This window comes from Pecten maximus, chromosome 7, assembly GCF_902652985.1.
Source record: "Pecten maximus chromosome 7, xPecMax1.1, whole genome shotgun sequence".
Lineage (NCBI taxonomy): Eukaryota > Metazoa > Mollusca > Bivalvia > Pectinida > Pectinidae > Pecten > Pecten maximus.
In genome coordinates this window covers 23,971,164-23,991,463 of record NC_047021.1, presented here as the reverse complement: position 1 = coordinate 23,991,463, position 20,300 = coordinate 23,971,164, and the positions used below count along the sequence as shown (strand labels likewise).

At 36.0% G+C, this 20,300-nt stretch overlaps 1 protein-coding gene across 2 annotated transcripts; it reads right to left on the bottom strand.

The window, feature by feature from the left end:
* Positions 1–1,951: 1,951 nt before the first annotated feature.
* On the bottom strand, positions 1,952–14,767 carry LOC117330314 (venom allergen 5-like). 2 transcript variants are annotated; one of them, XM_033888504.1, is made up of 9 exons: positions 14,614–14,765; positions 12,774–12,913; positions 10,348–10,566; positions 8,023–8,123; positions 7,635–7,723; positions 6,389–6,418; positions 6,165–6,266; positions 5,619–5,738; positions 1,952–2,690 (listed from the first exon to the last, which is right to left on the bottom strand). In XM_033888504.1, the coding sequence occupies exons 1-9, from the start codon at positions 14,630–14,632 to the stop codon at positions 2,626–2,628; spliced, it is 885 nt and encodes a 294-aa protein (XP_033744395.1). In that variant the 5' UTR covers positions 14,633–14,765; the 3' UTR covers positions 1,952–2,625. The 2 variants fall into 2 exon arrangements, with proteins under 2 accessions (XP_033744395.1, XP_033744396.1); XM_033888505.1 differs by lacking the exon at positions 6,389–6,418 and having other exon boundaries at positions 14,614–14,767.
* Positions 14,768–20,300: the final 5,533 nt, after the last annotated feature.

Below are 20,300 nucleotides of genomic sequence, written 5' to 3'. Positions count from 1 at the left end.
CATTTTAATTTGTTGTTATCATGGGGAACATATCCACATACCAGCCATAAACAGTTTAAATATGAGGTATTAGCAGAAACTTTTGATAAACACTTTTAGTTCAATATCAGTTGTAAATTAACTTATTATCATGTATTTATAAAAGTATTCTATTCTATCATATTCATATTTGATAAGTAATATAAACAAGGACTTTCATGTTATATAATATGTGACATAAAACTTTTGGCAGGTTGTGGATCAAGAGATCAGTTGGGAGTGGGTGAGAAGGGTACAAATGAGACTAAATGCATTATTTCTGTTTATTTTTTTTATTTTGACATGTATTTTTTTTTTCTTTTTTCTTTTGCAAATTCAGGAGATATTTCAAAGAAGGTAATACGAGTTTACAGGACACCGCTCTTGTTGTTTACCTTTGGAGTAGTCGAAGTTTCCTCTGGCCTTGACACCGTACCTACACAAGACATGGTGTCAGAGCCAGAGGATCTCGGGCTGCTTTTGGATGACCATAGGTCAAAATTGGATTAATTGCATTGCAGAGGAATTCTGGATACTAGAACCTGTGTGCATTTAAGGGATGTAGAAATGTGAAATGTGTTTATTGAAATATTTAAAACCTAAGCTTATACCTGTGCCTGTGGGGTTAATCAACTGCACACGAAGCATTTTCCTCTTAATATAGCTATACTGCTGGTGATATGTTTGAATATAAGATGCGAGGACCAACGCCATTAGCTAAATTTGCTTCCGACGGGTCTGGACATTTTCTCTTTGTATTACTTACAACGATATTAACATGTATATATATTATAATTTCAACGAAAGTGCTGCTGATGATATGCATATATACAATACCAGGAACTTTCAGTTCGTTGACGTTTCGTTAACTTTTTCCGTATGCGTTTGTAAACATTTCACGGGTGGAATTGTCGCGGTATTAACTTTTGATGTTACTAGTGATTGAAATGTAGTATTTCAACTGCAAACGACTCAATATGTAGAACATAATATCTGAGTAGTTTTCCCATTAATGATGTTTGATTTCCACAAAAAATGTCCTAAAAATGACGACGTTCAACGACGGAAATCGCCGCCATGTTTTGTATGTAAAACGCCTATCGATGGGCCGTGAAGAATATCATATTGATAATCGCCTTCATTCCTGTCAGTATAGAACAAAAGATGGTTGTGAGTAGGATCATTAATGAAGTCGGTTGAGTTTGTTATTGATTCTTAACGGTCCATCAATACTATAAAGGTCATTTAGCCAATATATATATATCTAAATTATGTATACGTTAACAGTTAAAAAAACAAAATGGACTTGCTTTGTTGTTACAAAATCTTTCTCTTGTAGGATGCAGATCAGTGCGATGCACTGAAGCTGGCCCTCGCGCTTAAATCCGTTATATATATAGCTCATCCTAAGACGGGCAAGTAGTCTTGTCGTGGCGATTTTCTGTAGAAAGGAGACTATTCATCCATATTCGCATTCGCTTTGCCATTTTGATACTAAAACTTTAGACAAATGGTTTAACATAAGTTAAATAAAGTTTAAAATCAAATGGAAGTGAAAATGACGCTTTTGCGGCGTGATTTGCTTCTCATTGCCGGGTATTTTGGTATGTCCAGGAACCTAGTAAAATATAATATTAAATTTTGAGACAAGATAGTGTAGTGAAATTACCAATTTTGTATTGAGGTTTTAAGTCGGTAGGGCAAAGACATTTAATATCCATTTATAGTAACAGTGACTCTATTTTGACCTAGGTGATTTAAATAAAAAGTCGTACAAAAAAGGTACACGTGAGGCGTTATAGTGACTTTTCAGGACAATTGTATCAGCAATGAAGACGGTAGACCAATGACGTCATTTGGTTACATACGAGTCATATTATAATATCTACTTGCCGACAAATTAGAGAATTGATATCAGAACAAACACTGATTAGACAGTTAATAAGCTTTATTACACGTGTGGAAATGGTCAATTTCATAAAAGCAAATATTCAATAATCAAATACTAACAACCTGGCGGTTATTTACGAAAGTTCCATGTGGTCTGGTAGACCGCTTGTCGGTGTGAAACTACAACTAGATACAGAATGTAGTATTGTTAACTCAAATGTGCAGTCTAAACATCCTGGCACGCTTCTGAACGTTGTCAATCAAGAAAATATGCACGTCATATAATAGATCTCTTGTTGAAATACAAATGTTCAAAAATATATTTGTAACTCTCTAAAAAGACATTTAAAAAGGTATGGCTTGTTTATACCATATTCTATCTACAAGAACCCATAACAGTTGATCATTAGGGTTTACAAAATGCTTGCCATAACTGTTTCTCCTACAATAAGCACCATGCACAACATTTACAATAAAGCTGGAATCTGAACTCACACATGAAGTGAAACGATATTAAAAACTATTTACCTTCCGTTATCACAGTTTCTTTGTTCGTGTTCATGAACTTCATATCCGACAGATCATACTACTTAAATTATGCAATCACACGCCGATATCATTTTTACTTGTTTTGTTGTACAATTGGGGTTATCCTTCGTTGATGTTCAGTCGTCCCCCTAAAACCACGCCAGAAAATATCAACTCTTGATTTAGAAATCACACATCATTTTCGGAAGGGGAGGTAGAGTCCATATCAGCCACACCTGCGTTGGGATGGCGTCCTGATTTAAAATAACGTGGCGGAAGATAATTAAGAGATGTACAAACAGGTATTGAAATGTAATTGTCATAATATTTGTCGCAATATAGCAGAATAATGTTGAATTTCAAACACTAATACATATCTTAAGATTTGCACAAAAATAGTCATGTAATATACCAAAATGTTTGTTTGGACATGTAGTGTCTTAAAATTACAAATAATTTGATATTAAATGCTTACAGTTTCTTCTATAGAGTTACTTTGTGGTAAGTTGTAGCATGGAATAATTCTTAGTCACAAAAATAACCAAAGCTGAAAAATAGCCCAGCTGTCATGCTCTATAGCACAGGGTAGGAGCATTTGTTTGACCGGATTTGACTTGATGTAGGTATAAACAAATATTTTGTTTTGACCTTGAAATGCAAATGGCGGCTGTGGATGATATTACACAAATATGGCATAAAGGGAGGCTTTTCAGCCATTAAAAATGCTTTTATATCATACTTTTAAGACATCTGATTATAGTAAGAATGTCTAAAAGTTCTTTATAGTATATAATAAGAGCATTTTTGACGTTTCAAATACCTTCTTGTATACCATAATTGTGTGATATTACTCGCATCCGCCATTTGTATTTCAAGGTCAAAATAAAATCAGTGTTAATATAAGTAATATCAGTAAGGTACGAAAGCCGGTTGAGACCATTTTCGTAGAAGAAAATAAAAATTTGTTCGCGTTATTACGCGAAACTAACGCGTTATATCGCGAAACTTTCGCGTTATTACGCGAAACTAACGCGTTATATCGCGAAACTTTCGCGTGCGTTATATCGCGAAACTTTCGCGTTATTACGCGAAAGTATCGCGTAATAACGCGAAACTAACGCGTTATATCGCGACACTTACGTGTTATATCACGAATATATATAGATAGCTATAAGAAGTATCGACTACTTTTGAAGAGTATTGACATGAGGCACGACAGTTTAGTGAGGTTTTATTTTGAGCTTGGCCTATCCCAAGCTTAAATTTTGAGTTTTTTTAACAAAAGTGGATAGTGTTGTTTTCAGCAATTCAACACTTAAACGATATTTGAAACGATAGTGTTTAACAATAGGGAAATTAGTTCTCGGATATATCCGATGTTGCATTATTCATTCTCAATGAATTACAAAATTCTGGACAGAAAAACAACTTCGTTCTCGCCCTCCATCTTTAGAGTCATTATCTGATTCTCTGAAACCATTTCATAGTCTTAAAGAACCTGCTGCGCATAATAAAGCAAAACTTTCGTGATATTATACAATTATCGACCTGTTTTCAGGTGAATATTATGATTGATAAACTCGAGAAAATGATATTTCCCGAGGCCGAAGGTCATCGTGTTCACCTGAAAACAGGTCGTGACTGCTTTATTATATGACAAAACTGATACATTTTCATATTACAGAATGATTATCATTACCTGTCATAGGATTGAAAAAATAATAGTGATCGACCGGAGAAAAGTTCAAAATGACAATAAATAAGTCAAAGTCAACAATGAATTTTAACTATATTGTTTATTGTTACTTAAAATTCAACAAAATGTAAAAACTAAAACATTTAAGAATTCAGTCTATTAAACTCTGTCCGGGAGCACGTACCTACATGTACATGTAAGCATACATTTTTGACGACATGGATAGTTGGAAATTCCCTTGTTACTATATCTGGGTGCGTAATCGAGTTGTTGGATTGTTATGTCACCCTGGATTTGACGTCAAGGATTGCGAAATAGGCCCTGTTATTATATTTGGGTACGTACTTTACTATTTGGTGAGGGGTCACGGACAAAAGCCCCCGTGGACATTAGCCTCTAGGACAAAAGCCCCTTCACACTAATCAAAAAGTAGACAAAAGCCCCTTTATAAAAATAAATATTTTTTATTGATTTGAAAAAAATATTCATTGTCTGATTTTAGCAATGGTTATATTGAGTTAAATTAAGTGTTATATATACCAATATGTAAAAGTGACTTCAGTCACCAGTGGCTTCTGCAATATAAACAACCGCTCCAAACAACAACTTATTGAACTGTTGTATTAATTTATTTTTATATTATTTCTATGATTTCCTAAAATTACAATAATTATATTATAATTTGAGACACAGATACTGAAAAAGGAGATGTTTTAGGAACCTGTTGGCACCATGTAATCGGCGATTATTGATGAAATACTACTTGTATTATAACATCACTATTTACTATTAAAAATACAGATTTACTAATAGTATATAAAGTATACCAACTAAATTTATATAGACGGGGCTTTTGTCCGTGATTGGGGGGCTAAAGTCCGGGGGTTGGGGTCGGGGTGTTTTGTCCTACACTGTAGCACGGCTTCGGGGTTGATAATAATATTTGTGCAAAGTGAGAATGTTTAGAATTGGCTAATCAGGAAAGGGGGAATATCACAGTCATATCATAGCCTAATACGCGTTAGTTTCGCGTAATTACGCGAAAGTTTCGCGATATAACGCGTTAGTTTCGCGTAATTACGCGAAAGTTTCGCGATATATCGCGTTAGTTTCGCGTAATAACGCGTTAGTTTCGCGTAATTACGCGAAAGTTTCGCGATATAACGCGTTAGTTTCGCGTAATTACGCGTAAGTTTCGCGATATAACGCGTTAGTTTCGCGTAATAACGCGAATTTTTTTTTTATTTTCTTCTACGAAAATGGTCCCAACCGGCTTTCGTAGTAAGGGGACGTATTGGAACCAGAGCTTTCAAATGCGTGTTTTTGAAAGGTCTTATTTGTAGTTTAAATAAACCTTAGAAAACATTTGAATATAATCATGGTTATCGAAATTATAAAACATGTAAATATAGAACTCAGAGTCACATTTTTGTTGATTCATGTATATATGCAAACTTTATATATCCATAATATGTTTTATACGTACTGCATGCGCACTGTACGGGACACATCTCCTCGAGCATAGCCCTATCAATTCGGCAATCTTGCTCCGTGATTTCAGAGCATATGTCCCAGTCCTCGTACATTTCGGGGTTCACACAATCCTCTGTTTATTTGAAAACAACTTATTTGTTATGGGAGAAGATGTACAATATGCGAAAAAAAAATCATGCTAATACACCTAAAACGAGTATTATTTCTAAGATCGGGGCGTAATTCATTTTATTTACCAGAAGACTCTTGCCATTCTGGAATATCTGGCATTTTAAAGGGTTTCCATACGTTAACGCGTGTGTATGTGTGTTTTCCGTTCTATGTCGAGTTATAATTACACGTTTCTTATAATGTCTGAGTTTGTTTTTTTACATTGGGCTAGCAGCACAATATCAAAGAAATGAAAATGTGATGAATATTGACGACGTCATTTTGATTGAATAGAATAGAATTAATTGGTACATGGAAAACGAGGATGCGTATTTTGAAAAGTAGTACCATGTAAAAATATTCATGATATGTAAATAAATATACATACCATCGCAGTTAGGTCCCAATCCATATGAACAGGAGCAGGAACATGTTATGTTGTCAAGAGAACCAACACCAATGTTGGGTTTGTTACACGTCTTTCGACAGTCTAAAAGGATAGATTTAAACAATGAAATATTGTCCTTTTTTCAAATTGGTAAAAAGTATCCCAATTTGTAATGAAACGAAACAGTTTAACTAATATTAATTTTATTACAGAATTGTACTTACCGCATTCAGAAGGTGTTTTTGTGCAGGGAACTGCATTAAAAGACATAAACAAGAGATAAGTTCAGGACAGAATTTCGGAAAAGTAAAGGAAAACTTTATCTTCTTCTACGAAACCTATTGCCAAACCATTAAACAGACTAAAAGTTTAATAGTTCGACTTCCAATATTATAAATACTTCGCGCTTCTATACCTGGGTCTTTATCAATAAAGCAATACTAATCATTATACCCCCTCAACACAGTTTCATGTCGGTCTGTCGTCCGCAAATATTGTCTCGAAATCCTTCCTCCCTAACTTAAGAACCTATTTCAATGAAAGTCCACACAAATATAAAGGATCATATGTAGATGTGCATGCAATATCTTTTCTACAAAATTTTCGTTGCCATGGTCACTGCAAATAGGTTTTATGTGGGGTAAAACCTATCCTCAGGGTGATAGTTCTAGTTGGTGGAAATGGTACATGTTTAGGGAAATTCAAGGTCATGCATAACATATTGAATCCACTCGCAAAGTAAAACAGTTGATATATAACCAGAATATGCGGGGGTATAACCTATCATCAGGATGACAATTCTAGTTGGTATCATTTTAGCACGCCACTACAGAGAAGTGACGACCAGATTCGAATTATCTTTTTCTCGTTCTGATTTTGAAGGTTAGCGTTTTAGAAAGCTAATAAAACAGGAAACAAATCAATTGGATGATTAGCCGAAATTCGTTTTTTTTTAGAGTATATACATTGTCAACTAATTTCATCTTTCATTTAAAAGTAATATAATCAAACTGGGATGTTAAAAATGATCTCAAAGTTTTTCAGAACCTTTCTCCTTATGTAGAAAAATATCCGTTGACATTGCCCTTGAATGACTTATAGAATTACACACCAGAAAAATGCCCTGGCAATGCCGCCATGATAAAATTGATAACACAATCACCGCCATCTACGTCTACACAAAAGCGAACTTTTTCACAAAAGGTCACATATAGCGCTCCATTTTAATTGAGAAGGTACAACACAGTAACGTTTATATCAATGCAAGTTTCCAGGATATGTTAAAAAAATAGTATACCCTACCTATTGTAAATCATGTTTTTAATACATTCTTTGTCTCTTTCTTTATACACGTGTTAATTTAATTGAAAGCGTCATATATTTTTCTACAACATATGTGAAGATTTAAAATAAAATGCCATAACCGCTTTAGCTTTAATGTATACAAATGATAGTATTCAAATAACTTACCACAAAGACCATGGTCACAAAATGATGTGTCGCCATTACATTTTGTACATGGGAGTCCGGGTTTAAAGAAAGGCACCATCGCATCCTCGCTGACACAAATTTCAATTAGATTTCATTAGCAATTGCCTACCGACGTACAAACTATTATTGATATATATTTATTTTAGAATATCGTACCCGTCTTCGTCAATCAATTTAATATTCTATATTGTTTAAGTGAAGTAAGAATCGCTCGGCATGACAAAATGGGTTGTCACCATACAAAATCGATATGCCAACATGTCATTGAAGTAGATTTAAGATAAGATTAAAGGGTAGATTATTATCTATCGATAAGTTTGAATTAATAGTAGAAGTAGAAATTGTCATCTCAATCAAGAATACAAACCTTCCGCCATACTTGCAAACGAGCAAATTCACACGAGCATTACTGAAACGACAGCGGTCCGTGAATGCACATCCAACGGTTCTGTGCTGACCGTGCACCATCTAGAAGATTTCGTTATAATGATATGATTAGACAGGGACTAGACTTGTCGCCATAGTAATCTTATATCGTGTATATTCTTAGAAAATGGTTCTGCATTTTGATTGAAAATTTACTGTATTTAAATAGTGTTAAATCGACTGCTACCTCAGCGTTTCAGATCATTAGTGACGATCGTACAATATATAAATAACAGGTACGAGGCGGTAAATTATCAGAGTTAAGATATATGTAAGTAACACTGACAAAACGGTGGTTGAAATCATGCTTAGCTTTACATTCTTTTCGGCCAGTCAATACTGAAAAGGTTATTAGGGCCAGAAAAAGTGTATTAACCGAAACAACATCAAACAAATTAAATAGGTTATAAAATGTTTAGTAAATAACCAAAAAGAAAAATGTCGATATTGTTTCTTGTGGTACAGACCGACAGCTTTGGAAAAGTTCAGAATTTTGTATATGTTAACAGATTGGACGTTTTAGACTTGTTATATTGTTTTAAAATCTCTTTAAGGTTGCAGGTCAATGCAATTCAATGAAATGCGTTTAACGATAAATTGCTCATTACTGAAGAAGGGAGTAAATGTAACGTGGACTGGATGTAGTTTGGTTTCCCTCACGTTACCTCAGTGTAAATGTCTGGCAGTCACTGATTGGCCAGTATGTAAGTAACAAAATAGATATGTGGCCTGATAGGTCACTGTCCATAAAAAATGTTGAAATAAATTTCGTAAGTCCGATTGATTTTTTTCCCAAAAGTTCAGATCATAATATTTAACAGGTAAACATTTCAGAATTTTGAGAATTTCTACTGCGAAATTCACCCATTTTCAAAATGGCTACCCTGGAAAAAATTCGAGCTGAAGGACCAAACTTTTTTTTTATTACGTGTTATATGAGACCCTTAACTTTTGTTATAAACCATAATTGCCATATTGAATTTTAATGATATACTCCAAAACGTTAGCACTAAAGTCTATGGAAAAACAATTGGTTGGTTGGTCCCTATTTCTTATATGTATGTTTTTCTTGTCTAACTGATTATACGCCTCTTACCAGACATACCAGAATTCATAAAAGTGGTAGTACTTTGGCAGTGGGACGACAGGTTCGCCCGTTATTTGTATTAAATGACTGGTTGAGGTGCACATCATAATCTGTATAGCGCTTTCAAATCGCTGGTGAATACCTTTCGGTTTCGTTTTCGGAACATATTAGCGGGGGTTAAATTTCGCTGTACACCGCTTCCTATCTATTTGCAATGGATTTTTGTATAATCGTTTGACATGGCTACACAACTCATCGATGTGCATGAAAATCCTATGCTAAGTATACACCGTCCCGCCTGCCGTCATGCACTAGTGATTTCACTTAAAAAAAATCACATGTACCTTGTAAGATGCAACATACATAACAGTAGTGAGTTGCAATAAATAACATTAGTCTGGTTTCAATATTTTTTCTAGCCAATAATTAGAACATGGATGATTATGTTGTTTTTACTGGACAGATGTATGTAGTATTCGGAACTGCAATTACATCGTGTCTCTTGACGCACGACAAAAATACGGATCTATTGTGAAAAGGGCAACTGTGAGCAGGTCAGGGATATCATGTATTCAGTATGGGAATATATTACACATCCCATTTTTATTTCTATGTTTGATTAACATGTACTTTAAAGATATGTTATGTTTGCTGAGTTATATTTACCGATACGGTACTATGACACATTTCCATAGAGTCAGTGTTTGGCTCAATCTAATTAAAATCTAGATGGTCATTATTACTACGTTACATGAACGTTCATGTTACGTAGTGAGAATGACCATCTAGATTTTAATTAGATTGTGTTTGGCTAAATCTTTTGTTGATGTTTAGATTTGCGGATTTTAATGGAAATGCGAATATAGCGGAAATAAAAACCCTACTATACAGTTATTTCTCGTGTCTTAGCAGCCTTATTGACGTTTACGTTTCAATGTCCCACAGTGACCGGGAATCAAAATTATGACGGGAAACTTTGCTCGATAAAAGATAAAATATATTCTTATAGTTCCAAATTTTCTAAACCTAGCCATATAAAGAATTATAGCTCACATGAATGAAAATCATCTAAACGTTTTAAATCTTATGGGCGACATCTAACGTCAGTACATATGTTTGTCAATGTTTCGAACCGTACTATCCAGATGTTCTTATACAGGAAGAAATGGGTATGCTCACCGTCAAGAAATTCTTGCAATGTTGAATATTATTGCAACTGTTGATCTGTGGGTTGAAGTATCGACTTTCTAACATCCATGACCTCATCATATTTGTGATATTTCCTTTAGAGCTAACGCCGATATTAGTATGGGTATTGAATGGCCCAGATGGCTGGGTGATAGCTAACGCACATTCCAGTGAGAGTAGAGCCTGAAGCTGTAGATCTGTTGACCAGTCCTTAAACAAAATATAAATATGCATTATTCCAATATGGTTCGCTTCAATATGTATGCATTGTAGTGTTTACGAACAATCCATAATTCCTGCCCTGCAGGTAGGGCGTAAAATTGAACCTGCTGCCTCCATTACATGATCGTAAGAGGCGATTTGATTTGGAATCTTATCTTTTCATTTCTTACTTACTTTCCTCTTTGTAATGTCTCCCTTGACAATGCCAAACTTTTGGCCTTTTTTTCAGTGTTCGCTCCTGTGAGGAAAACTTTGAGTTCTGTTTCCTAGCTGAGACATACAAGTGTCTTTAAAAAATAGTAGTTGCTACTCCTGCTTAGTGATAAGCATATTAGGAGAGGTACAACTGGTCCGCCCGTTGTTAGTATAATGTGAGCGGATTGGGTGTCATGCTGGGTGTCTTCGGCAGTATGCTTCAGTGCGATAGCACTATAAATCGGCAAAAATCCGGACTATCACAAGGAGACTCAAAACGAATTTATCGCAGCCTCCTAAAACACAAATTCGCACTCACCACACTCATACATAAATGACCTTAGCTGTTGATGGGACGTTAAGCAAATAAAGCCAAACCAACCCATCCACAATTCAGAGTCATTCAGGGCCAAACACCAGACTAGAAGGACGTTCATTAACAGAAACATATCAAACTCAAACTAATGCTAAAATGTTAAAGGATAAAAATAGAAAATGACTGCTTTCAAACCAACCGTTGGTAAAACATAGTTTATGATATAGTTTCATTGCATGTAAATAAGCAAATATAACTAATGAAAAAGAAATTGTTTTGAACAAAGAGTTCAGACATAACCTTTAAAAAAAGTCTCATAAAATATGTTCGGTTCGGTTAAGTATTGTTAACATCTCGGGCAATTGAGGGCGGCATTCCGTGCGTGCGAAATGCACGCGTATGGTGTATGTGTTTGTCTCTTTATTGTAATGTGGAACTGATTCCGAATTTATAGTGTTACGTTACTGAATCATTATACCTAAGCCACCCAGAAGAATACCCCATCCGGTCATGGTATACCGACAACGGATGAATCAGCCGTCCCACTAACAAACATCCTCAGATTTTGATATGTCTTGGCCAACGAACATGACCGAAATCTTTCTAACAGAGGCGAACGCGCAACTAAAGGCTAAACGTTGGGAAGTATGAACGGAGACATGAGAAAGAAAGATTTGCTTTATAATTGTTTAACGTACTACCAACAGCTAAGATCATTTGATGATGGTCTCCCGTGCGTGTGGTGAGAGGGTGTGTTTTGGGAGTCTGCGATAACTTGTTAAGTCTGCTTGTGACAGTCCGGAAGTTTTGCCGGTTTTAGTGCTATCTGAATGAAGCATACTGCCAAACACAACCAGCCCGACACCTCTCCCTAGCACATTATGATAACGGGAAAATCAGTCGTCTCACTCCCAAAATGCTTTGTGCTAAGCAGAAGTAACAACTACCATTTTAAAGAAGAGAAAAGACAAGATGCCATACTTGCTGCTATTTCCTGTAAATTGTCCGCATAAGGCAAAATAGTCATTTTAAAACGTCTGCAGTAATCCCGTTCCGGTGCATTGTCTGCGAGTTTTCTACTACATAAAAGAGTACAAGTTCCCACTATCAGGGCAATCTACCGCTTACTTGATATATATATTCACGCACAGTTTGATGTATAAAATGTCGGTAGCCGATAGTATAGGAAACAAAAAAGATAACATGTATTGGACAAGTATTCTATAGTCAACAGTTTTTTGACGATTTCTGGAAGACATTTTGTGAAAAAGCCCATAGAAGGCATTTTAAAATGTTTAAAAACGTTTAGCTCGCGGGCAATGCAAAGGGAACTAATTGACAGTAAGAGGATGGTTCCAAGTATGCCAAAATATATCATATAATAGTGGGTTATATATGTATGGCCAATGGGCAAACTCAAGAGCACAAACAATGATTTGTTCCTCTTTTATCACATGTGTCCAAATTAGTTGAACATCGCACAGTTTATTTACCATCTGTAACCAATGGAAACTCATAATCGGCTCGAGCAAAAATTTGAAACAGTAATTATTTAACGAGAAACACAGATTTTTGTTCGAGTTCATATAATAGCCATTGATAAAATACAATATATTGGACATTTTTTATGTGAGTTAGTGAGTCAAAGCATGATTGCAAAAAGGAGAAATAAGAAAACACTTACCAACTTCTTCATGTTTGCTGCAAATGAGCCATATAATCCATTTGCAAAATTCCGTCTGAAGTCATTGTGCGTTTGCAAAATTATATCAATGTCCATAGCATCGAGACCATAGGCATATGTTAAGCTTGTGAGTATGTATACTGAAATGAAAAATATTTATACACCAATTGATAACATTAATTTACCAAAATATTCAGTGTTCGTTAGCATTATTTCAGGAAGATATACCCTTAGATAACTTGAAATTATACAAATGTTCGTAGCGTCAAGATCGTACGCATATGTTCGGTCCGTAAGTGTACGTGAATGCCAGAACATATCTGAAAAATGATATCAATTACCCATAGCATTGACTCTGGAAATTCATATAGGCTAGGACACCAGTGTATTTGCATATTGCATACACGAAAATCCTATATCTATATATCATCAATATCTATATCGTCTATATATCATCAATATCTATATCGTAAATACCGTGTGCATTCCATAGCCCCGCAAATGTACCCATCCAATTGTATATACGCAATAATGATATAAATATCCTTAGTACAAAACGTCGAAATTCGTCTAGACAGTTGCATAATTAAGCGTCGAGGCTTAACGCACATGTTAGGTCCATAAGTATTCATGTATTTAAAAAAAATATATAACATAATTTCAACATTTATAACAATAGCTTTCTGTAGTATTTAACATCTAACCGTAGGTTATTACTTTACATGTAGATAATTAAGTTTTCCATATGTGTACTGGTTTTCATAACTGCAGGCTGACGCAGTAAGTAAGGATCGCAGTAGACGACTGAATAATGCACCTTTGTTACTTAACCCAGTATTTTAAAAGTATATTTTACAATTTCATTTTGTTTTTTGTTTGGCCCTAAATGACTTAATTTCGATTTGTCGCAAAACAATATGAAAATCAAATAAATCCATATTTCAATAATCAGACTGTTACATGTACTATTTTATTTTAACCAACTGACTTATGTAACATAATTATGTATGTTATATCTTATTGATGCTTCTCAAGTCGTAATTTGTATCTATTATAATACTAAAGTGTTAGCTAATTTCATTATTAAATAAATATTTTTTTTATATTGGGTACTAGTATCTCAAATAAACGTATCAATAATTTTATATTTTAAGGTTATATTTTTATCACCGGTAATACCATCATATTATCCACTTTTTCAGCGTTGATGGGCCGTTAAGAATGTAATAATACTAATTGAAGATAAAAAATGTCCTTCAGTCAAAACGATTGTACGACAGACAAGAAAGTAACGACTTGACATACGATATATAGCATATGCCGAATAGGGAATTGATGCAGTTGCTCTCTAGTTCACGACTCATCGGGGATGCTTATAGCTTAAATATTTGATTTCCCTGAATGGAAAGGAAACAAGGAAAGAATACGTTATTTTAAAAGCTGAAAAACACATAATTCGGGTATTGTGATACTTACCAAATATTGGTTAATTAGACATCTAAAATAATCACGTCTTGTTATACAATGATGGATGGCGAACAGATAGGAAATATACATTTATTTATTCTATTTCACTAATGAAATAATTTAGAAGTATTTTCATTATCATTAAAACAATGTCATGTCAAAAAGATTAATAAAGAATTATAGGAGAATGCATGCATGATTTGGAATATCTTTGTTAGATACAAAAAAAGAATTAACAACACGATCGATCAAATAGTGTTAAAGAACGATCAGGTGTTTGCATAAGTATGCTATCTTATGCCGTATTTGTATACATGTCAGTTGTTTTCCTATTTAGGGTTTACTAAAGTAGCAAAATGCATCTGTGTCTTACCTGATCTAAACACGTTCATTCTGGTTTAATCCCTGTATCAAAATGGCGATGATGTCACCAAATAACCTCAGCTTGATTAAACAAGTTTTCTAGAACTCGGCCTTTATGGCTTGCCATTTATATGGGAAACAGCGGTAACAATTTACGTGGGTGGCTAGGTATCGCTGAGCACACTAGTCATTCAAAGCGCAAGTGGACGCGAGTTCTATATCCATCATTGCTGCCCAATTAGCAGCGTGTCGGGAGAAACCTCGATGACGAATCACACGTCGTTGTTTCTCATGTGTACAAGCTGAACATCAAAGTAATAATAGGTATCAAGTGAAATCATGATGAAATTTCAATAAGGGCATCAATGTATTACATTTCAAATATCAATAAACTGGTTTATAGATTTATTTCTTACAAAGTGAATGTATCAGACATGTCTCTATGGGGCATACAAAATATTTGAGACAGATTTTGTTAGGTTTATTTTTTTTAACGTCCTATTTTAACTGTAAGAACAATAACAGTCACTGACTGGGCAAAACGTTTATTGACATAAGAACACAATAATATCAAATTATAAGGAGGATAACTTCCCCACACAACAAAACAATAAATACATACAATTAATAGTAGGGGACCCATGCAGGGCCCATAAGGCAGTGTATTGATAGTAAATACCAAGAAATGCTACTTATAGTATGACTATAGCATGAGAGCAACCCTCTATGAAAATTATTGAGGGTGGGCAAGGGTGGATTTAAAATAGTAGAGCCTGATGGCTGCGCGATGCCGCCATGGTGCTGTCAAGCACGCGAGTACAAGAAGAGCTCCCAAGGGGAGGTAATCATTGTTCCACATTATAAAATTTTGTACTAAATTATCAATTTAACTGTAATAACAATGACAGTCACTGACTGGGCAAAACATTTATTGACATAAGAACACAATAATATCAAATTATAAGGAGGATAACTTCCCCAGGCCAGTAATAGAAAGGTGTTGTGGGAAAAAAATATAAAATAAAAATAAAAAAATTACTGAATGGATAGAAAATTGCTACAATAATAGCAGGTATGCATATATATGTATGTTTATAAGTAATGCTGGCAAACTGGCAAATGAAGCTCTAGGCTAACAATGAACAATGTGGACTAATAGGGCACAGTACATGATTTGTGGATAATCTCGGCAAAAACACCTCCATTACTTTCTCTCTGTACTGAATAGTTTAAGACCAGCGAAAACAGAGAAGAAAACCCCAGGAACATGGGGATATATCAATACGACGCAAGTCACGAGATTTGTCGAAGACTGTGTGCACTACTACATTGCCTGGACGTAGTAAGCCATAGAAAGTCACGAGACAAGCACACCAAAATGAACGTACACTTATTTGGGAAAGGTTCAACTCATTATACATTTTTATGAGCACTTCTGGGGTGATAGCATCGACCGGGGTTTGGGCTGTGCCTAACACCCTTTTAACCCCTCGCAGCATGAGAGTTAAACTGTAATCATCCTTAACTGGGTCTGGGTAGCCACCGAGTTTATGAAGATGACTTATAATGGTGAGATACTGACGAACTGTACTGTAATGATAACTCCTAACCGATGCCAAGTAGGCAACGTACAGTTGTATTAATTGAGATGAAGCTGGTACTGCCGCGTAGTTCAATTTTGCACAAAAATGGGTGTAACACTTCAAGTGTGATGCATAGGTAGCTGAGGTAGACTTAGCCCACGGCTGTCGCTTGAATTCCCCCACAGTGGACATAAGACGAGTCTCTGTATCCCCATCTGGAAGATATGAAAGTTCGTGACATATGATAATTCAAGTTCCGTAATGCAAAAGGTTCACATGACAAAGAAGGTATGAGGTTATACAATAGGCTTAACTTCTCTGGTTCCTGGAGTCTAGAACAAGTATCCGCAATAAGGTTACGAGTTCCTGGCAAGTAAATAGCTTTTAAGGAAACATTGAAGAAAGCACATATCCAGAATAGTACACGTAGTATCATCATAGCAAATTTATCTCGAAAACATCCTTTGTTTACCCATGCTGCTGTTGATTTATTGTCAGTATATATGATGATTTGCCTATCTGTCAATATTGAACACCAACGGCAGACAGAGAAATAAACTGCTAGAAGTTCCTTTACATTGATGTGTAAACATGCGAATGAGGGTGTTGTCAATCTTCCAATTTATATAGAAACAGTCACCTTCATAATAACCACCTGCCCCTGTGTTGCACGCGTCAGTCTGAATTGATGTGATTGGTCTAGGATCTTGTATCAATCGTGTACCATTAAATGTCCTGAGGAATGAGAGCCACCTTTTTTGGGACCGCATGTTTGTTTGCTGGGTGGTCAGGTGAAAAGCATAAGCTACAATTGTGAGCTAATCTGCATGATAGGACATCACAGTTTTCTGCATTATAACGTCTACATATTTACATATTTCCTTACCATTAGGAAGGAAGGGACCCCTTCGACGACGGGTATTGTCAAACGAGGCATTAGTTGATTTGTTTTTACCGTTGTCCGACAGAATCTGGGACGTATGGCTATTGGGTTTTGGAATAAGCTGAAAATCTTGCAAGTCACGCCGAGACGACCCCCAACGAAATTTCTCCTTGTGTTGGAGTTCACGGTATTCCTTGTCGTACAGAATAACACTGCCTTTAATATTTCGATGAAAGAAGCGAAATACATCCTGAGTATAGCGAAGATAGTCCTTTATACCCTCCATGTCTATGTCTTGTTGATCCATAAACTTGAGTAAAATAGCCAAACTCGAATACCCCCATTGCTCGATTGACAGGTTGTAAACATCGGTGCGTACTTTATTGAACTTAATGCCATCAGAATCAATCGTGACAGTGTCTCTTTTCTCAATAGAAGGTTCCTCCCACACGAAATCGTTAAGATGATATGGCTTATCTTTCGTGGGTGCTGGTGTGCCGAACAGACCTTTTAGATCGGACAAGATGTTTACATTTCCCCCAGCTTGGCCACGTGATCTTTCCGGTGTATATTCGGGGGTCGTCTCGGCGGCAAAACTCTCCGTTTGTAGACTGACGATATTTTCTTTTGTCTTTTTAATCTGTGACAGCAGCTCGAGTCTCCTTTGTTCCTCTTGTAATTGTAACAATTCATGTTCCAGCTGTGGTATATCTGTAACTGTCCTTGGTGGGCGCGGTATAGATCTGGGTGTTGTGCTTCTCGTGGCGGGAAAACCAAGCCTTTCAGGCCCCTGCCCTTCAGTGTGGCCCGTAGTATCCATTTCATCCAAAGATGCCTCGTCTACCGTAGCCATTCTTCTATATGGATAAACAGTCAATTTTGGAGAACCAAGCCTTCTTGATTGAGGAATTAATTTTCTCGGTCGTAAGCTGTACATATTAAAATAGTAGAGCCTGATGGCTACGCGATGCCGCCATGGTGCTGTCAAGCACGCGAGTACAAGAAGAGCTCCCAAGGGGAGGTAATCATTGTTCCACATTATAAAATTAAATTTATACTAAATTATACATAACAGATAAGGTCATTTAAGGCGTGCGACATGCATGCGTGTGGTGAGTGCGTATGTGTGTTTTGGAAGGCTGCGGTATGTTCGTGTTAAGTCTCCTTGTGATAGGCCGGAACTTTTGCCGATTTATAGTGCTACCTCACTGAAGCATACTGCCGAAGACACCCAGCAGCACACCCCACCCGGTCACATTATACTGACAACGGGCGAACCAGTCGTCCCACTCCAAATATGCTGAGCGCTAAGCAGGAGTAGCAACTACCATTTTTAAAGACTCTGGTATGTCTCGTCTAGGGGACAGAACCCAAAGCCTTCCTCACAGGGGCGAACGCTCAACTAAAGGCCAAAAGTGAGGCATTGTCAAGGGAGACATTAGGAAGAAGAAAGTTGTTAAGAAAGAAGAGAAAAGATAAGATCCCAAATTTATTCGCCTCTTACGATCATGCAATGGGGGCAGCAGGTACAATTCTTACGCCCTACCTGCAGGGCAGACAAACAAATACCTGACTAATCCTTTGAGATTTTGGTCTTGTAAGGTTGTTGAGCACTTTCTATTTACTCGCTTGTTTTCGATTATTATTCGTCACAAGGGTTTTTTCACAACAGCTGATTCTATTGCAGCATCGAAGTTACATTTACAGGATATGGATATTTTAGCATGAACCATTCGCTTGTTTGCAGTGACGTATAGCTATTGTACTATAGACACATCGACAGGTTGAAAAGGTAAAATACAAGATGGGGATATCGTAACGCTTGTTTTACAAGAACACAATGATGATATGTTACATTTTACATTTTTATTATCATTTGCAAAGAGATTTACGGTTGCATATTGACATTTGATACAATTTAAATCATATGTATATTTATGAATATATAACCAAATAATTAAAGGACTTCCTACTATTATTTAGCAATCGAATACTATTTGAACACTTGTAAACTTTGTCGACAACCTGTTAAGGGCAGTGGAAACGATCTGGGGCCTAATGTAGACACCTAGCGATGAGATTCCTGTTTATCCCTTATAATGAATTCAAAATATATATTTAAATGTTACATTTACATATTAAACACATTGAGTACAAAACGTCCCGGCTTATATTGTATACAATAGCAGTGAATATGATTTACAGATGATATAAGTTTGAGTACCCTAATTAACAATTTGGTTATGCACAGAGTCCGTCTTCTGGCTACACAATACGTAGGAAGAAGTGCACAATCACAAAAACAGTAAGCACTCTACAAGAGAGAAAAATAATTCGCATATAAATGCATTACAACATGAACCGTGTCATTTTTTCACATTAGGAGAAAGGTCTGTTAAATTGTTCACATGGTACAGCTGAAACACATTTTGTCTGATTTCTCATGATACAAATGTATCCAGTTATGTCAAATTACTCCTAGTGTACACCATGAACTCGTTAAGTTGCATTTGAGTATTGACGTGTTTTGTGAAAATATTCAACTTTACAGGTGGTACAGCAGGCAGCACAAATATTGCTTGCGTATGCTGTCTGGTTCCAATTTCCAATACAAAATTTCGGAATATCAGGTTTGTGTGTAATTGTTCTAAAACAAATTTTGATTCGTCTTGTCAATCTGCCGCGGCTAAACTGTTTCCAAAATGTGTTTATTGCATGCCTGCTGTTTCTTTTGAATATCACACGGTTTCTTCTTCATAGCAACGCATCAGCAAATTTGTTGCCGATGGAATTCGCGAGTTCGAACGCGTGTTTGTTATCTATTGAGGTAGATAAGTATATATGACATGTAATAATATTATTACAGTGTGTCTATATCATATAGTTCAGCTGTGCTCATCATTAACAGCGTGTGAAGGCCGTCTCGAACGAAGTCTTTCAACTAGTCTAAGACGTCTGTTACTATCGATGCTTCCACGATGTCGTCGATAGTTAGAGTGATGAAGTGATGGTAGACTATATCCTTGTGTCTGTCTGCATGAACATGATGTTGGAACAGTTTTCGTCACATGATGCGATACCCAGCTATCGCTGTTTTCGTTGTAACACCGTAATCTAATACGGCTTTCCACTGTTCTAATAACATTACAAATGCCATGGTCCTCACCGGGACAGCTTCCGTCACAAACGAAATCCAATACCGACTTTGGTTGACAGTTTTCTCGGTGAATA

Excerpts from the sequence above, each read along its gene's own strand:
- LOC117330314 (XM_033888504.1), bottom strand. Across the intron at positions 7,724-8,022 it reads GTTTGCAAGTATGGCGGAAG|CGAGGATGCGATGGTGCCTT; the intron begins GTTTGTATTCTT and ends AATTTGTGTCAG. Across the intron at positions 2,691-5,618 it reads TCCCGTACAGTGCGCATGCA|GACGCCATCCCAACGCAGGT; the intron begins GTACGTATAAAA and ends ATTTTAAATCAG.